General features: G+C 36.4%; 1 protein-coding gene across 8 annotated transcripts in view; it reads right to left on the bottom strand.

Moving 5' to 3' along the window:
- Birc6 (baculoviral IAP repeat containing 6) overlaps window positions 1-17,536 on the bottom strand; it is a 212,273-nt gene that overhangs the window by 60,152 nt on the left and 134,585 nt on the right. For all 8 annotated transcript variants that reach the window (XR_011372505.1, XM_070025332.1, XM_070025333.1 and 5 more), the window contains 10 exons: window positions 16,346-16,442; window positions 16,036-16,230; window positions 14,506-14,706; window positions 10,123-10,402; window positions 8,470-8,726; window positions 8,125-8,233; window positions 3,905-4,126; window positions 2,563-3,346; window positions 1,171-1,314; window positions 636-765 (listed from right to left, as the gene is read on the bottom strand). Coding sequence is in view for 7 of the 8 variants with exons in the window: in XM_070025332.1 (XP_069881433.1) it covers window positions 636-765; window positions 1,171-1,314; window positions 2,563-3,346; window positions 3,905-4,126; window positions 8,125-8,233; window positions 8,470-8,726; window positions 10,123-10,402; window positions 14,506-14,706; window positions 16,036-16,230; window positions 16,346-16,442 (2,419 nt within the window). In the remaining variant the exon portion in view is untranslated. The remainder of the gene's footprint in view (window positions 1-635; window positions 766-1,170; window positions 1,315-2,562; window positions 3,347-3,904; window positions 4,127-8,124; window positions 8,234-8,469; window positions 8,727-10,122; window positions 10,403-14,505; window positions 14,707-16,035; window positions 16,231-16,345; window positions 16,443-17,536) is intronic.

The following is a 17,536-nucleotide window of genomic DNA, read 5'->3' as shown; positions in this document are numbered from 1 at the left end:
ATCACAGAAAAGGCCGAAGTGGCACTGTGGCTCAATTGGCACAGTGCTAGCCTCGAGCAAAAGGAGCTCAGGATAATTCCCAGGCCCAGAGTTCAAGCCTCAGAACTGGCATATTAAAAAAAAAAAAAAAATTAATTGAGCCAGGAGCTAGTGGCTCATACCTGTAACCCTAGCTGCTCAGGAGTCTAAGGTCTGAGCATCATGGTTCAACATCAGCCACTAGCAGGAAAGACCAAGTACTGGTTATGTACATAGAAAAATAATTACTTTAAAATTGTGTATATTGTTTAAAAGTATCATCTAGTAATACAGATTTTAAAAAAACTACATCAATTATTTCCTCCAACTAGCTAACCTTCAGTTCCTCTACTATATTATGATGAAATGGTTTTACCATGGGAAAATCCATCAATGGATCTGTCATCTGTCATTGCTACACATAATATATATCATACCCAAAGTGCTACTGGTACCTAAGTGTTACTACACATTTTGTTCACATGAATGAATTCTTATACTTCAAACTAGAGAGATAATTTCACCTGTTCTTGTCATTAATTGATTGCTCAGCAGAAACAGTAAAAAGAAATTCCAATGTAAAGTTAGAGAAAAGTTTATATTTAATTTTGACTTGCCTGACACTCTATCAAGAACATCTGATAATGTTGTTGAGACTGGCAAATGAAGAGTACGAAATTTGTGGCCTGCTCCATACATTGGATGCTGGATGACATGGCTTGTTGCATTAATTCTACCCTTGTATAGCTGAAAAATCAAGAAATTAAGTCAACTTTATAGAATGGGTATCATTATGAGAGAATTCCAAAAGCACAGAATAAAAATGCACAATTAGGTAATAAAGATAGTTATTTTACATATTTTCTTAAGTATGTTGTCATATGATTTGCTGGTAAAATTTTGTATTTAAATGACATATCCCATGTTTTATCTATTTCCCCCAAAATTCAAATCATAGTTCTCAAGTTATGTTATAATTGTTATTTTAGATAAGGGCTGTTGGCAGCTATTCTAATAAGACTTTAAGTCCTGTCATTAAGTATAAAGTTTCTTGTATTTTCAGTTTGCTACATTAGAAATTAAAATAACATGAATAATTTATAAGATCTCAAATGAAACTACATATTGACATTAAATGTTACTAATACTCACTGGACAAGGAGACTGGAGAAACATTGTCACCTTCTCATCTTCCAGCATCAACTGTAAAAACAATCTTCGTACAAACCCTGAAATGTTCCCAGATGTTGGAAGGTTACTTCTTTGAGGAGCTGTCTGAAATAATTCACAAAGAACCTGGCAAGAAAAAGATTTTTAAATGTTTATTGTAAAATTCATTTGTGCTACTCTTGAAATAAATCTAGTCCTCAAGATTTCTGGCCACATAACTTATTACAATAAATCACCTTTCCTATCTGGATCCTCCAACTGAAACCAGTTACAGCAATTTGGTTGTTAGCAAAATTTAATTCCTAACTACAAACTACAGCACTTAATGGCCACTGTCAAGTAGTCCATCCAATTCTACCAACTAAAATGTTACATGGGGGTAGGAGTGGGGGGGGTGGGTTGGGGAAGAGAATGGGAAAGAAGGGTGCCTGTTCATTTTAAAAACGAGAAGCTGGGCACTGGTGGCTCATGCGTGTAATCCTTGCTACTTGGGTGGCTGATATCTGAGATCATGATTCCCTGGCCAGCTCGGGCAGGGAAGTCTGTGAGACTCTTATCTGCAATAAACCAGCAGAAAACCAGAAGTGGTCCTATGGCTCAAGTATAGTATGCTCACCTTGAGCTGAAAAGCTCAGGGGCAGTGCTAGGCTCAGAGTTCAAGCCCCATGACCGACAAAAAACGAAAGAAAGAGAAAAAGAGAGAGAGAGAGAGAGAGAGGAGAAAGATAGAAAGATAGAGAAAAGAAAGAAAGAAAGAAAGAAAGAAAGAAAGAAAGAAAGAAAGAAAGAAAGAAAGAAAGAAAGAAAGAAAGAAAGAAAGAGAAAGAAAGAAAGAAAGAGGGGGAAAGGAAGGAAGGAAGGAAGGAAGGGAGGGAGGGAAGGAGGGAGGGAAGGAGGGAAGGAAGGCAGGTAGGCAGTAAGACAGACAGACAGACAGACAGACAGACAGACAGACAGAAAGAAAGAAAGAAAGAAAGAAAGAAAGAAAGAAAGAAAGAAAGAAAGAAAGAAAGAAAGAAAGAAAGAAAGAAAGAGAGAGAGAGAGGGAGGGAGGGAGGGAGGGAGGGAGGGAGGGAGGGAGGGAGGAAGGAGAGAGGGAGGAAGGAGAGAGGGAGGAAAGAAAAAGAAAAACTAGAGAAGTTTTCTTTTTCAAATCGTTCAATCATGAAAAACAACTGATTTGCGGAATCATATTATTTTGAAGGAAGGAGGAAGGAGCTATTAATACTTTAATTATCATTTAAATTAAAATCCATTAAGGCACTTACTCTAATACTTTAATACTAACCTTAATATATGATCCTTGATTACCTAATTTTATATAACATATTAAAATAATAAGGCACCTAAGCCTGAGATATTATATCTTCTTACCTGTGCCATCAGTTTTTGATTATTAGGGTGACATGAAATGCATTGCAGAAAGAATGCAACAGTTGCATTTTCAATTGCTGTCCGCTGCTGAGTAGTCAGTCCTGTTGCAGTAGCTGAAGAAAGAGATGCTGACCTTGCACTGGTGGTCTGTTGTACACCTAAATTATGACCTCCAGAAGTGGACCCAGAGTGACATAATAAAAACAGAAGTGCTGTCCATAGTGGATTGACTTCTGAACCACCAAGCCAATCTTTCATAATGTGGCTATTGCCAACTTCTGTCAAAAATCTAAGAATAGGAGCAACCAAGTCTGCTGTAATAGGCATTTTATTACAATGCTGTGCAACATGATGCCGCCTGAGCTTGTCCTGGGACACGTCAATTGACTGGGCAATACTTTCTGAGTAGGAAATGTGGCTAAAACAAAAATTAGCCAGACTCCTCACAAGAAGAGAAGGCAAACCTGAGTCTAACAATTGCTTGATAGCTTCTGGAGACTGAGAAGAGGAAGCAAGGGTTGCTAAATGTGACTCAGTTAGTGCAAGAGGTGCTTGTGCATTTTTAGAATCATCTGTTAAAGATGAACTAAGATCCTGTTTTTTGCTATCATCTGTCATGGACAGTCTGTGGTGGCACTGCACTGGAGGAGGGGTAATTCCCATCCAACCCATGAGCAAGGAAAAATAATTGGGATGTATATGACACATGGAACAAAGCAGACTGTCAACAGCTTTCTTCAAAACCATGTTGCAGGGAAGAGACATGGACCAATTAAAAAGTAACCTAGGGAAATAAAAGATACCACATTAATGCTATAACTTTTTTTTTACAGAATAATTCATTATTGTTTCAAATATTTCTGTTGGAGATAAAATATATATTCATAAAAGTACATTTTGACGTTTTAAAATTTCTCTCTATACTTGTCCTCCACACTTTTACATTACATAGAAAAGAATCTAATGGCTAACTTTGCAATTTAAATATAAAGTACTATCGGAATAAATACATTCTAATTTCACATTCTGATTTCATAAACCAAAGCAGGCAACATTGTTAGTACATGTCAAAACAAGAAGATGGGCACAGGTGCAGAAAAGTGCCTAACATATCCAAGGATTTTAAGGTTCAATTCTTAGCATGGCAAAAAACGAAAACACTAACAAAAATGAAAGCAAAAAGGAAAACTACTATGACATCTCCTTATAAAACTACTCTTGATTATATTCACTATTTTCAAAGTACTATTCTTATCCTGACAGACTAAAAATACTCAATCAAGTGAAAAGCTACAGTTATCTACAAGTTTGGAGAAGGAGTTTATATTATAATCATACTTACTCAAAGAGTTCTCGATCCAGCAGTGCCGGTAAATCATATTCTACAAGAAGTTCATAACTATGCCAAAGGATTGCTGCTACACAGTGCAAATGAGAAGGGGATGGCATCAGAAGACCATATTCTATTGATGAAGAGCTAGGGCTCACATAGTTCAACCTGCCGCTTCTCTTCAAAGCAGCTACTCTTGCAGAATCACTGACCCATTTCAGCAAGGCTTGAATTCTTAAAATAAGAAAGTGAATTCCAATAATGCATTAACTGATATTTGATATGAATAGCACCTTTTCCTGTATTCCAAATATTTATGACAATAATATACCAATTATACTTGATCCTTTTAATCTAAGACAAGAGAGAAACAAAACTTATGAGTAACAAAAAGACATAGTGGTTCCAGGTTTCAAATAACCTTCCTAGTTTTAATTAACAGGTTTAAGATAATACAACTACTACTCAGTATATAAGTATTGTTTATTTCTTACCATAATTATAACAAAATGTGCAAAAAAAGTCTATAATTACAAGCTAAACAATAAAATTTGTTCTCTAAATTTTATTTCATCTTATAACACACATACACAGCTACAGCAGTAATTTAAGATATTGTTAGAATCTTGTGAAAGGCAATTTATCTTCATATACCTGGACCCAAAGCAATAAAAACTAGTTGTATCTATCCATCTTCATTTATTCTGACTTAATACAACCTCAAATACTACCTTACTCCCAAGAGCTAGAGCTAGAAGCCAATCAGACAAAAGACTAAGAACCATTTAAAGAAAAAGAAATTAGGTACAAAAACAACAAAAAATTCTGAGATTTATTGTCAGCTTTTTAATACCATATTTATTTCCTTTCAAATTTATGATGGCTTATAACACAAGACTCTATGCTATTCTATGTAAAGGGAATGAACAAAGGGATTTAATAGTATTCAATCTCTTTACCCAGGCTGTCCAAGGTCTGAAAAACTTATAAAATTTTAATTTTATATGATAAGAAAATAGATAAGTCTTAAAAAAAAAAAAAAAAAAGGAGGCAATTTGGGCCTAATAACATTTTCTCCTTCCATGGAAAGCAAAGAATTCTTGTCATTAGTGTTAACTCTGTGTGTGTGTGTGTGTGTGTGTGTGTGTGTGTGTGCGCGCGCGCGCGTGCATGCACATGTATCTTGGGTCTTGAACTCAAGTCTGGGTGCTGGAATTCTTGTCATTAATGTTAACTCTGTGTGTGTGTGTGTGTGTGTGTGTGTGTGTGTGTGTGCGCGTGCGCGCGCGCGCGCGTGCGCGCGCACATGTATCTTGGGTCTTGAACTCAAGTCTGGGTGCTGTGCCTGGGCTTTTTTTGCTCCAGGCCAGCATAACACCAGAGCCACAGCTCTATTTCTACTAGTTTTTTGCTAGTTAACGGGAGATAGAGAGTCTCATAGAGTTTCTCGCACTTTCCTGCATGGGCTGTCTTTGAACTATGATCTCAGCCTCCTGAGATACTAGGATTATAAGTGTGAGTCACCAGTGTACTGCTCATTAGTGTTTATTCTAAAGGTTAAACATCCATGCTATAAAAAGTATTATGCAGAGAAAATAAGCTTAATTTCTTTTTATGATAAAGAAAAATCAAAATATCAAAATAAATATGCTGTAAGTTTTTAAGCAACTTGATATGTAAAACTATTTAATAACATTTTTTAAAATACATGTTTAAATTTATGTAATCACCTCATCTCAATTAAAGAAAAAAAGAAAGAGAAGGGATGGGTTAAGAGAGATGAGTGACAATGTTGTCAGACGCTTTGTACTCATATACTGTTTTGTAGAATGGGAACATCTTTGTACAACTATTTAAAGATAATAAAAAATAGAATAAAATAATACATATTTAAGTCTTTTATAATTCAAATTTTCATGCAAATTGGTATTTAATTATTGAAAAACTGCATGAGAGCACTTGCCTCTAATCCCATATAATACTGGGAAATCAGAGACCATAGGTCATGTTTCCATACTGGGCCAGAAAAAATAAAACACAAGATCATATAAAAAAAAATTTCAGAAAAAAAAAATGGTTTGGCCAGCTTGGCTTAACTGGAATGACATCTGCTTATCAAGTGTAAGGCCTGGAGTCAACCTGCCCCCACCTCCGGCCCCAACCAATTCCCATATATTTTTACATATAAAAGTTTTCCATGATTTGACAAATTAAAAGGCTTAACTGAAAACAAGCTAGCCTGTTTCATATTCTAAAGGTACTATAAATACTCATCTGTGACTTCCTGTCTTGCATTCCACTCAAAACAAGCTAATGTTATACTCTCCAATTTTGGTGATAATGCTTGTCTCTACAACCCTGAAGGAAGCAGGACTCAACATACTTTTTATCTAGTATCTAGTACCATGGTAGTCGCAACAAAATTTAGTTAATAATTTAGAAGACAAGGAGTTAACAACAAAACATCAAACTGCTCGATGTTAAATACAAATTAAGAAAAAAATATTATAGGGAAGTGGGTAGGTTGCTCAGTGATAGACAATTTGCCTAGAATGTATTGAGCTCTGAGTTTGATCCCAAGCACCAATAAGAGAAAGGAATGAATGAATGAATGAATGAATAACTCAGGGGATAATCTCTACCTAGGAATTATTTATATTACTTACAGAGGCTCATACCATATAACATAAATAATTCACATAAGAAGTGAGAATGCTTAGTCACTCAATACTAAAATTGTTTGAAAAGTCCTTGGAGTTGCTCTTCAAAAATATGAAGGTAAAAGACATCAATCAAATTACTTATGCAAAGCTGGGTGCTAGGGGCTTATACCTATTAATCCTACCAATTCAGAAGGTTGAGATCTGAGGATCATTGTTGGAAGCCAGCCTGAACAGGAAAGTGCCTGAGACTCTTATGTCCAATTAACCACCAAAAAAACAAAGTAGAGCTATGGTTCAAAGTGGTCGAGCACTAGCCTTTAATGCTCAAGGACAGCACCCACCCTTGAGATCAAGTCCAACGACCAACCAAAAAAAATAAACATTAAAAAAAAAATTCTTATGTGTAGAAATATTTATTTGAAGTGTTCATATATGATTACTTGGAATAATATTGTAAAATTCTGTAGGAAAAACAGAAGCCACCAGCGAGAAGCTGTCAATGAATATAAGTTATATATTTGATATACAATTATGTAAATTATATAATTATATAAATTATAACTAATCATTTAGCATGACAGAAGCATTATCAAAACAATCAAAATATCTACAATTTTCCTATATTCATATGCAACTATACTACCTAAGACAGTATGATTATGAAACCTCCACCTTACAAAGATCCTATCATAACAGTTCTGACTTTACTACATGTATGAAAGATGAAGAAGATCAGGAACTGAGGTTCCAAGACAGACTGGGCAAAAAGTTCCAAAGTACCTACACCTCAACCAATAGCTTTGATTTGGTGGCACACACCTGTCATCAAAACTACAGAGAAAGCTGAGATCAAAAGGACTACTGTTACATGCCAGCCTAAGCAAAGGCCTGGTGGTGAAATGTCATCCCAGCTACAGTAGGAAGTATAAATGAATTGCCCAGGTTTGCCTGGGCAAAAAGTACAACCATATCTCAAATATTAATCAGAATATAAACAGTTATAGGTATGGATCGAAAAGTAGAGTGCCTGCCTAGAAAGTCGGAGACCCTAAGTTCAAACTTCAGTGTCAGAATGCTGAAAAAGACATGTTTTACTGTACTGTTTTTCTCAATAGCAATGCAGATGAATAATTATATATGAAAACTGGAATTCCAGCTGCTCAGGAGGTTGAGATCTAAGAATGGTGGATCAGAGACAGCCCAGGCTGTCTGTGAGATCTTATCTCCAATAAACTACCAAAAAGCTTGAAGTGGATGTGGCTCAAGGGGTAAAGTGCTAGTAGCCGAAAGCAAAAAAAGCTCAGCGATAGCACCCAGGCTGAGTTCAAGCCCCATGATGGCACACACACACAACAAATTATATTTGAGTTGAAATTTTCTTAAAACTTGTCCAAATACATGAAAATTTATGTATAATATTCATAAAAATCTTTAAAGCTTGTCTCTAGGTACATGTAAAGCATGTACCTAGACGTAGAACACTGTAACAGTATTGTCTTCTATGAAACCTCTTAAGAATAAAGAATTGTAAGTTACTGTCACTACAAAATTCTGTTAACATGTATGTACCTGTCTTTTGTTCCAGGATCCTGAGTGGTACCAAGCTGGTAAAGAATATCTATTGTAGAGTCAGAAGAGAGTCCATTTAATCTTCCAAAAAGTAAAGGGCTATTCAAATCTTGCAAGAAATTAAAAGAATAAAAAGAACAAATTTGTTAAATAAGCATACCTGAAATGGAAAGATCCACATAATTTTTAGTTATGTTAAAAATAATTTTATAAATTCCAACAAAATAAACTACAAAGCTATAAGAGAAATTAACTTCAGAAACAATTAATCATAAAGATCACATATTTTCATTGTGATTACTCTGAAAGATATGCAAAGGATAAAATAACAAAGTTAACTGTTACCTGTAGGATCACTGCCTGATGCAGCACAATTCCTCAGAAGAATGTCTATAAGCTTCAGGCCAATTCTAGTAGATTGCAGACCTATCTTCACAAGAACCACCTCAATGTTGGGTGAATGCATTCCACAGTAGGGTGACATCAACAAGGCAGCACAAGTCTGTAGCAAATTAGCAGTAGGTGCAGCTGCACTGGCCATCATTCCTTCCAGATCACTTATGTGAGTAAGGCAATGATGCAATAACCGTAGCCATCCAATACTGAAATATACAATGTAAGTATGATAAACACAGGCAGTTCAAATTATTTCAGGGATAGAAGGAAACTCCTTAATGATATTAGCATGTTGTAAATAGCACAGATCAAGCTATTTAAAAAGAAAGACAAATTGATGATAATCAACACAAAATTAAATATATAGTCAGTATGCCCTAAAATCAACAGTAATGACAAATTTTGTATCTACATACGAATACCAACTGAATAGGCTCAGAGACTTGTAATATCTTTTTTTTTTTTTTTTTTGGTCAGTCGTGGGCCTTGAACTCGTGGCCTGGGCACTGTCTCTGAGTTCTTTTTTTCTGAGCCACAGTGCCACTTCCAGTTTTCTGGTGGTTAATTGGAGATAAAGAGTCTCACTGGGACTTTTCTGCCCAGGCTGGCTTTGAACCGTGATCCTCAGATCTCAGCCTCCTGAGTAGCAAGAATTACAGGCGTGAGCCATCAGCACCCAGCTTTTAATATTGTAAAATCTTTACACGTTGAGAATAAAAATAGAAACTAATTTCTTAATAAAACATATAAAATGGTTTAAAAGTAAAATCTATAAAATAGTCAGGCATCAAAATTTATCAGAAAATCATCACTTAAAGCATATATTCTAGGCCCTCGTTTTTATGATTCAGATATAATAATATTTTTGAATTGTTGGCTTTTACAAAGACTAGTTCCCTGTTTCTAGATCAGTTAGTACGGATAAGATATATTCCTGCTTATAGGACAGGTGGAAATTCCTATAATGAACTATGACCTAAACAACCAGAACCTATAAACATACCATACTGTGAGTCAACTCAATGATTAAACACATATAAATCACAATTTTTATCTATCTATCTATCTATCTATCTATCTATCTATCTATCTATCTATCTATCTATCTATTTATCTATCTATCTATCTACCTACCTACCTATCTATCTATCTATCTACCTACCTACCTATCAATCTATTTATGCCCGTTCTGGGGTTTTAACTCAGGGCCTGGGTGCTGTCCCTGAGCCTCTTTGTGCTCTATGCTATCACTCTATCACTTGAGCCACAGCTCCACTCCTGACTTTTTCTGAGAAGTTTGTTGGAGATTAGAGTCTCGTGGACTTTTCTGCCCAGGCTGGCTTGAAACTGCGATCCTCAGATCTTAGCCTCCAAAGGTAGCTAGGATTACAAGCATGAGCCACTGACACCCACCTTATCAATCACAAATTTAAATATGTCTTAGTTTTCTGCTTCTACAAAATTGTTGTTTAATAGATATGTCTAAAGTATGATAGCATATAAACACCTAAGAAACACTCCTAACACAAACTTTTTAAAAAATCAAAACATTAAATTTTTTAAAAAGTACAGAGAACATTTTTTAGGAATGGAAATATATACCTTGTTTTGGAAACCTGATCTTCAGATGGAAGAAAGGGATTATTAACTGTTGCTGAAGAAGTGGTACCGAAAGCAGTGAGGCCCAACAATTTAATCTGAGACAGGCCTAATGTGCTGGCATCTCGTGGACGATGTAGTCTAAGGCAGACAGCAGAAGCTACCTCTGCTTTCACAAGCTGAATTTTTATGTAGGTTAGACCACTTGTGACAACAGGAGTAGACAGAGGTAGCATGTTTACACCATCTGCACTCACTTCAATAGACACTGAAGATGGACAAGCTACAGAAAGAAAAAAAAATTTAACAATCATACAAACAAGTAAGTGAACTAGATTTCATAGTCTAATTTTTTTATCCTGAAAACATCATAAAGTCACACACAAAAATAATTCTAGAGCAAACCATACCTCATCATTGACTCTCTTAACAAATGATTTTGGACAATTTTGCAACATCAAATATAGATTTGATCCAGACAGTCAATGGTGTCTCACACCTCTAATTTAAGCTACTCAGGAGGCCAAGATCAAGAGGGAGAGCAAAGGTTTGAAGCTAGCCTAAAGCGAGAAGTCCAGGGGACTCAGTCTCCAAAATAACCAGCAAAAAAACACAGGAATGGCTCAAGTGGTAGAGAGTCAGTATACCAATCAAGTTGAAGTGAGTAAGGCCCTGAGTTCATACTCCAGTACCACCATAAAAAAGAGAAAATCTGGATCCATAATATAATTTTTTAAAAATCATAAAGTCTGTAATATTCAACTAAAAAAAAACCCACTGGAGATGTTCAAATCAAACATACTAAATCCTCCCTAAAGAAAAAAATAAAACCAACTAAATAGGCAACTACGTTACTATTCCTATTTTATCCAAAATTGTCATTAACAATATGAAAATAGATGTAATTAATAGTACAATTTAAAATAGTTTAGAAATAAAAGATGGCAATTTAAAATAATTTAGAAAAAGGTAGCGTGCCACTGGCTCATGCCTATAATCCTCGCTACTCAAGAGGCAGTTCAAAGGATTGCAGTTCGAAGGCAGCCCAGGCAGCAAAGTCCATGAGACTCTTACCTCCAATTAACCATCAAAAAGCAAGAAGCAGAGCTATGATACAGAGTGCTAGCCTTAAGAAAATAAGCTCAGTCACAGCAAGTAGGCCCTGAGTTCAAGCTCCAGGACTAGAAAATAATCATAACAATAATTTAGGAAGAAAAAAAATAATAAATATTTTTCTACTAACTCTCTTTTTAGTTTTTGTCAATTGTGGGGCTTGAACTCAGGACCTGGATTCTGTCCCTGAGCTCTTTTGCTCAAGGCTAGTGTTCTACCACAGTACCACTTCTGCTTTTTGAGTGTTTTACTCAAGAATCTCATAGGAACTTTCCTGCCCCGACTGTCTTTGAATCTGAATCCTCATATCTCAGCCTCCTGAGTAGGTAGGATTACAGGCATAAGCAACCAGCACCCAATTCTACTAACTCTTTATTCCACTACTACTATATTCTAAATTTTAACATGAAGTTGAAGGTCACATCTAAGTTTAGATATTGCTTTCAACTCTTTTTTTTTTTTTTTGTCGGTAGTGGGGCTTGAACTGTGGGCCTGAGCGCTGTCTCTCAGCTCAAGGCTAGCGCTCTACCACTTGAGCTACAGCGCCACTTCCAGTTTTCTGGTGGTTTATTGGAGATAAGAGTTTCACGGAGAAAAGTCCGGGCTGTCTTTGAACTGCGATCCTCAGATCTCTCACCCTCCTGAGATTACAGACATGAGCCACCGGCGCCCGGCTTCAACTCTTATCTTCTATTTCCCTTCTAAAACTGAAATATCCTAAACAATTTTTTAAAATTATCATTGAAATTAATGAAACTAATAATGTAGTATTAATAAACATTAATGAAACTAATAATGTAGTAAGTATTAATAAACATTAATCACTAATAAACATGTCTATCAACTAAAATAATCTTAAACTGTGGCCTTAATTTCAATTATAAAATAACTTACTGGTGTCAATTAAATGCCAGGCTTACACTGGTAGAGAAGTTACTTCAATTTTTAAACTTAAGCCAGGCATGATGCTACACTGCCTGCAAGATCAGCACTTAGGAAATTGAGTTTGACGTTAATATAGGCTACATGGCTGGTTCCTGACCAGCTTGGTCTGTGGGTCTGAGACACTGTTTCAAAATACCAAAAATAGGTCTGAAGTTAGCACATGCCACATTTGGAAGGCACAAGTATGGAGGATAAAGGTTCAAGGCCAGGGTAGGCAAACAGTTAAGCAACTAACAAGCCTATGATCCCAACTACAGGGGGAGGCCAGAAATAAGAGAATCACAATCTGAGAATATACAAGACACTATGTGAAAAAACACCTATAAGTAAAATGACAAACAAATATAAAAAAGGAGAGCCAAGAATGTGACTTACGTAGTAGAGTGCCTACCTAGAAACTCTGAGGCTTGGGCTTCAAAATAAATACCAGGCAAATAAATTGTAATCCAATACAATTTTATATAAACAGACAGTGAACAACATTAAGAAATCCAAATACAGGCTGGAAGGTGGCTCAGTGGTAGAGCGCTTGCCTTGCATGAATGAGGCCCTGGGTTGATTCCTCAGCACCACATAAGCAAAAAGAAAAAAGCCGCAAGTGGCGCTGTGGCTCAAGTAGTAGAGCGCTAGCCTTGAGCTGAAGAGCTGAGGGACAGCGCCCAGGCCCAGAGTTCAAGCCCCACAACCGGACCCAAAAAAAAAAAAAAAAAAAAGGAAGAAAGAAAGAAAGAAATCCAAATACCCATGAGAGCAAACAGTAGATCTTACACTCAAGCTGACTGATTTCAAAGCCTATGTTATTTCCACTGGAACACAAAATTCATTCAATTTCTGCTCTAATAGCTTACCTATTTTACTAAGCACATTGAAATAGAAAACAACTAAAGCATTTGCTTTCCCTTAATGGGAACTTGCCATTATCTACGCTTGCCATTATCTATGCCCAGGGTTCAAGCCCCATGACCAACAGAAAAACAAAACAAAACAAAAATCCACTAAAAACTGTAATTATATTGGAAGAATTGGGAAACTCCAAAATCAAAAATACAGTGTTTTATTTTTTTATTTTTTTTTTTTTTGGGTCCGGTCATGGGGCCTGAACTCTGGGCCTGGGCGCTGTCCCTCAGCTCTTCAGCTCAAGGCTAGCGCTCTACCACTTGAGCCACAGCGCCACTTCCGGCTTTTTTCTTTTTGCTTATGTGGTGCTGAGGAATCGAACCCAGGGCCTCAGGCATGCAAGGCAAGCGCTTTAACCACTGAGCCACCTTCTCAGCCCAAAAATACAGTGTTTTATAGTTCATGCTCTTAGCAACTTATTTTCTGAAAAGGTTTTAATTATTTACTTTACAAAGTCATAATAATAAATATTCAATGAACACTGAATGGAATTTTTTATTAAAAATTTGTATTACAATACGAAACGGTGGAATTCTCACATCACTTTAAGAATTCATACAAGTTTCAAAACATTACAACAGTGTTTAAAAATAATTATTCACAGCTGGGTGCTAATCACTCATGTCTGTTACTGAGGCTACTCAGGAGGCTGAGATCTGAGAACTGCATGCAAAGCCAGCACAGGCAAGAAAGTCCCTAAGATTCTTATCTCTAATTAACTACCAAAAAGCTGGAAGTGGAGATGTGGCTCAAAGTGGTAGAGTGCTAGTCTTGAGCACATAAACTCAGAGAGAGCACCCATAGACACTCAGTTCAAATCCCAGGAACAGCACATTTAAAAAAAAAAAAAAAAAAAAGCAAAAGCAAAACCCGGGCACTGGTGATTCAAGTCCGTAATCCTAGCAACTCAAGAGGCTGAGATCTGAGGATCACGGTAAAAAGCCAGCCAGGGCAGGAAGTGGAGCTGTGGCTGAAGTGGTTCAGGGCTAGCCTTGAGCTGAAGAGCTCAGGGACAGAGCCCAAGCTCAGAGTTCAAGACCTACAACTGACCCCCCCCCCAAAAAAAAAAGTTACTCAGAGAGGTAATTAACTTCCAATTTTAGAGCAGAACAGACAGACATACAATAAATCCTTGCTAATCTCACATTATAGAACAAATGCTAATAAGAACCAGACCAAAAAAGGTATCTTTAGAAACAAACTCCTTTTGGCATAAAATGATAAAATAGTATGTAATTGGACTATATTTCAATGGATTTCATCCTTCTCATTTCATGAAAATTACTTGGTGGTACTGTAAACTATTTCACTAAAAACTGTTCAACAACAACACAATCTAGTAATGATATCTAACGATCGCTGTTAAATATTTTTGTCATTTTCAAGTGTTTCTAAATTATAACTTATTCCCATGATCTTTCTATCACTCACTTGCAAGAGATGCAAGGTGAGGCTGAATATGTATTTCTTTCAGTAGTACTGCTGATGGAAGGTGAATAGTAAGGTCGCACCAAGCCTCTTCTGGCAGAAATATATAGGACCAAGCAGCAGAGCGAGCTCTCCGGTGGGGTGGTGTAGCCTGCAAAAGCACTTCAGCTGGTTGGGCAGTAGGACTACTAGATGTGATTGTACCTACAGAAGATATTTCAAATAATACATAAACTTGAAGCAAAATGCAATAAAATGTTACAAACTATTGAAATGATATTGATAACTAAAATTATGTTCAATTACTATAAAAAGTAGCTGAAAACATTAACATTTGATGTGCTAGTATACTTTCAGCTCCCCAAGAATGATTGTTAAGAGTACTCACAAAAATAACAGCACATCAGCCAACTAGCAAGATGACTTCATTTCACATGTGACAAATAAAACTAGTAACAACGAATCTAGTTATAATTTTCTCTTTACTGAACTAGAAATCTATGTCCAAGATATTTTTCTGCCTTAAAGAGAATTCTGAAACCTGACTCACTTCTAACTTGTCAATGTTTATGAATTATAAATACAAATATATTAACTATATATGTAACTAAAAGTACTGTAGAATGGATAGAGGAATAAATATCTAAATTCAAATACACTGGGAGCTCATGCCTACAATATGATCTACTCAGGAGGCTAAGATCTGAGTATCATGGTTCCAACTCAGACTTGGCAGGAAAAGTTCATGAGACTCAAACTGAAGAAAGAAGAAGAAAAAAGGAAGAAGCAAGAAGGAAGAAGATGATGAGGAAGGGCGGGCGGGCGGGAGGGAGGGAGGGAGGGAGGGAGGGAGGGAGGGATTGAAGACAGACCCACGGAAGTAGAGCTGTGTCTCAAATAGTAGAGGGCTAGCCTTGAGCAAAAGAGCTCATTGTCAGTGCCCAGCCCCTGAGCTCAAGCTCCAGAATACAACCAAAAAGTAAAAATAAATAAAGTATTGTTAAAGAAGAAACAAGTTTTGTCAAACTGGCTCATATTAAAAATAGCAGTAAATTGGTGTATGCCATTTCTTTTTTTTTTTTTTTTGGTCCGGTCCTGAGGCCTGAACTCTGGGCCTGGGCGCTGTCCCTCAGCTCTTCAGCTCAAGGCTAGCGCTCTACCACTTGAGCCACAGCGCCACTTCCGGCTTTTTTCTTTTTGCTTATGTGATGCTGAGGAATCCAACCCAGGGCCTCAGGCATGCAAGGAAGCACTCTACCACTGAGCTACCTTCCCAGCCCTGGCGTATGCATTTCTATTTTGTTTCATAAACTGTACTGCCACTTACACATGAAATGGAAGAAAATTTTACTGTTAAGGAACACTCAATCAAAATATTTTGATAGCTATTATCTTACAAAAAAAAGTCAACTGGTTGTAATTAAAATGTGTAACAGTCTAACATCATCAACCTACTTCAAGAAATAATTCTGCTTCAAAGCAGCTAATAAACTAAATAATTTTAATAATATAATGTAATAACATTTTTCTTACCTAAGGGTGCAAAGTTATGGATCCCTTCTGCATTGTCAGGCTCAGAAGCTAGTATTCTCGTTTTCAAAGTGCTGTCAACAGCTTTATTTGGACCACAATCAAGAAATTTCATAATAGTTGATACCATACTCCTTGCAGTGTTCACAATAGCCCTTGTACTAGTAACCATATTGTTGCAAATGAGCTGAACGCCACCTAAATTTACAAAGAAAACCAATGAAAAGTATCTTAGCATAGATGATCTGTCATCATCAACTTTCAGATTACCATAAAATGAACTTCAATAGCAATGATCAGAATTTCATCTTACCCATATCATGGAATGCTTTCAAGGCATCACTAGTATCCAGAACTCTCAATATGAACCATAATAATGGTTCAGATAACTGGCAAGTAGCAAGAGATCCCTAAAAAAATAAATACTTCTTAGTGAGTGTATATTTTTATAGCTAATTTTTAAATTAAGAGCCTTAATTATACTAAATGCAAACTGTTTGCCAAAATACAATAAATCTTACTTGAATCCAAAAAAGGCAATTATCTCCTCTCCCAAACCATAGAGTACATTAAACATCTAGCTACTCTACCTGAATATACCTTTGTTTTGTTTTATATTGAAAACTACTATCAGAAAAATCTAAAGCTTTTCAAATATGTTTATATTTTCTAAAGGAGAAAGTACATACATTCAATAAATATTTATAAAAATTACTCCTAGGACTTGGAATGTGGCTTAGTGGTAGAGTGATTGCCTAGCATGTTTGAAGCCCTGAGTTCAATTCCTCAGTATCACATAAGCATAAAAAGCCTAGCCTGGCACCAGTAGCTCACACCTGTAATCCTAGCTACCAGGAGGCTGAAATCTGAGGATCAGAGTTCAAAGCCAGCCGGGGCTGGAAAGTCTGTGAGACTCATCTCCAATAAACCACCAGAAAACTGTATGTAAGTGGCGTGGACTCAAGTGGCAGAGTGTTAGCCTTGAGCTGAAGAGCTGAGGGACAGGGCCAAGGCCCAGAGTTCAAGCCCCACAACTGACCCCACCCCACCCCCGTCCCCCAAAAAAGCTGGAGGTGGTGTTACAACTCAAGTGGTAGAGTGCTAGCTTTGACCAAAAAGAAGCAGAATGATAGTACTTAAACCCTGAATTCAAGCCTCAGAACTGGCAAAAAAAAAAAAAAAAACCCACAAAATCTAAAATGGAAAGAAAAGGTTTTTATTTCCTTCTCAAAACAATTACAAAATTCAATCGTCTATTTTCCTTTTTAAAATTAGCTTAATACCTTTTAACTGGAGAAAAAAAAAAAGCTAACTAAACATGTAGCACAAATCTGAAAAACTACCCATATATAGCTTTGCCTTATGTAACATCTAGGAGGAACACCTTGCCATTCAAGTATGCTATTTTTAAGAAAAAAGACAAGAAATAGTTCCAGATATGACACATAATAAAAATATAGAAAATCTAAAATTTAAGAACATTAAATGTTTTCTTTTTATACCA

Source organism: Dipodomys merriami, unplaced genomic scaffold (genome assembly GCF_024711535.1).
Source record: "Dipodomys merriami isolate MVZ:Mamm:240054 unplaced genomic scaffold, mDipMer1.0.p SCAF_17, whole genome shotgun sequence".
Taxonomy (NCBI): domain Eukaryota; kingdom Metazoa; phylum Chordata; class Mammalia; order Rodentia; family Heteromyidae; genus Dipodomys; species Dipodomys merriami.
This window is presented reverse-complemented; position numbering and strand designations above follow the sequence as displayed.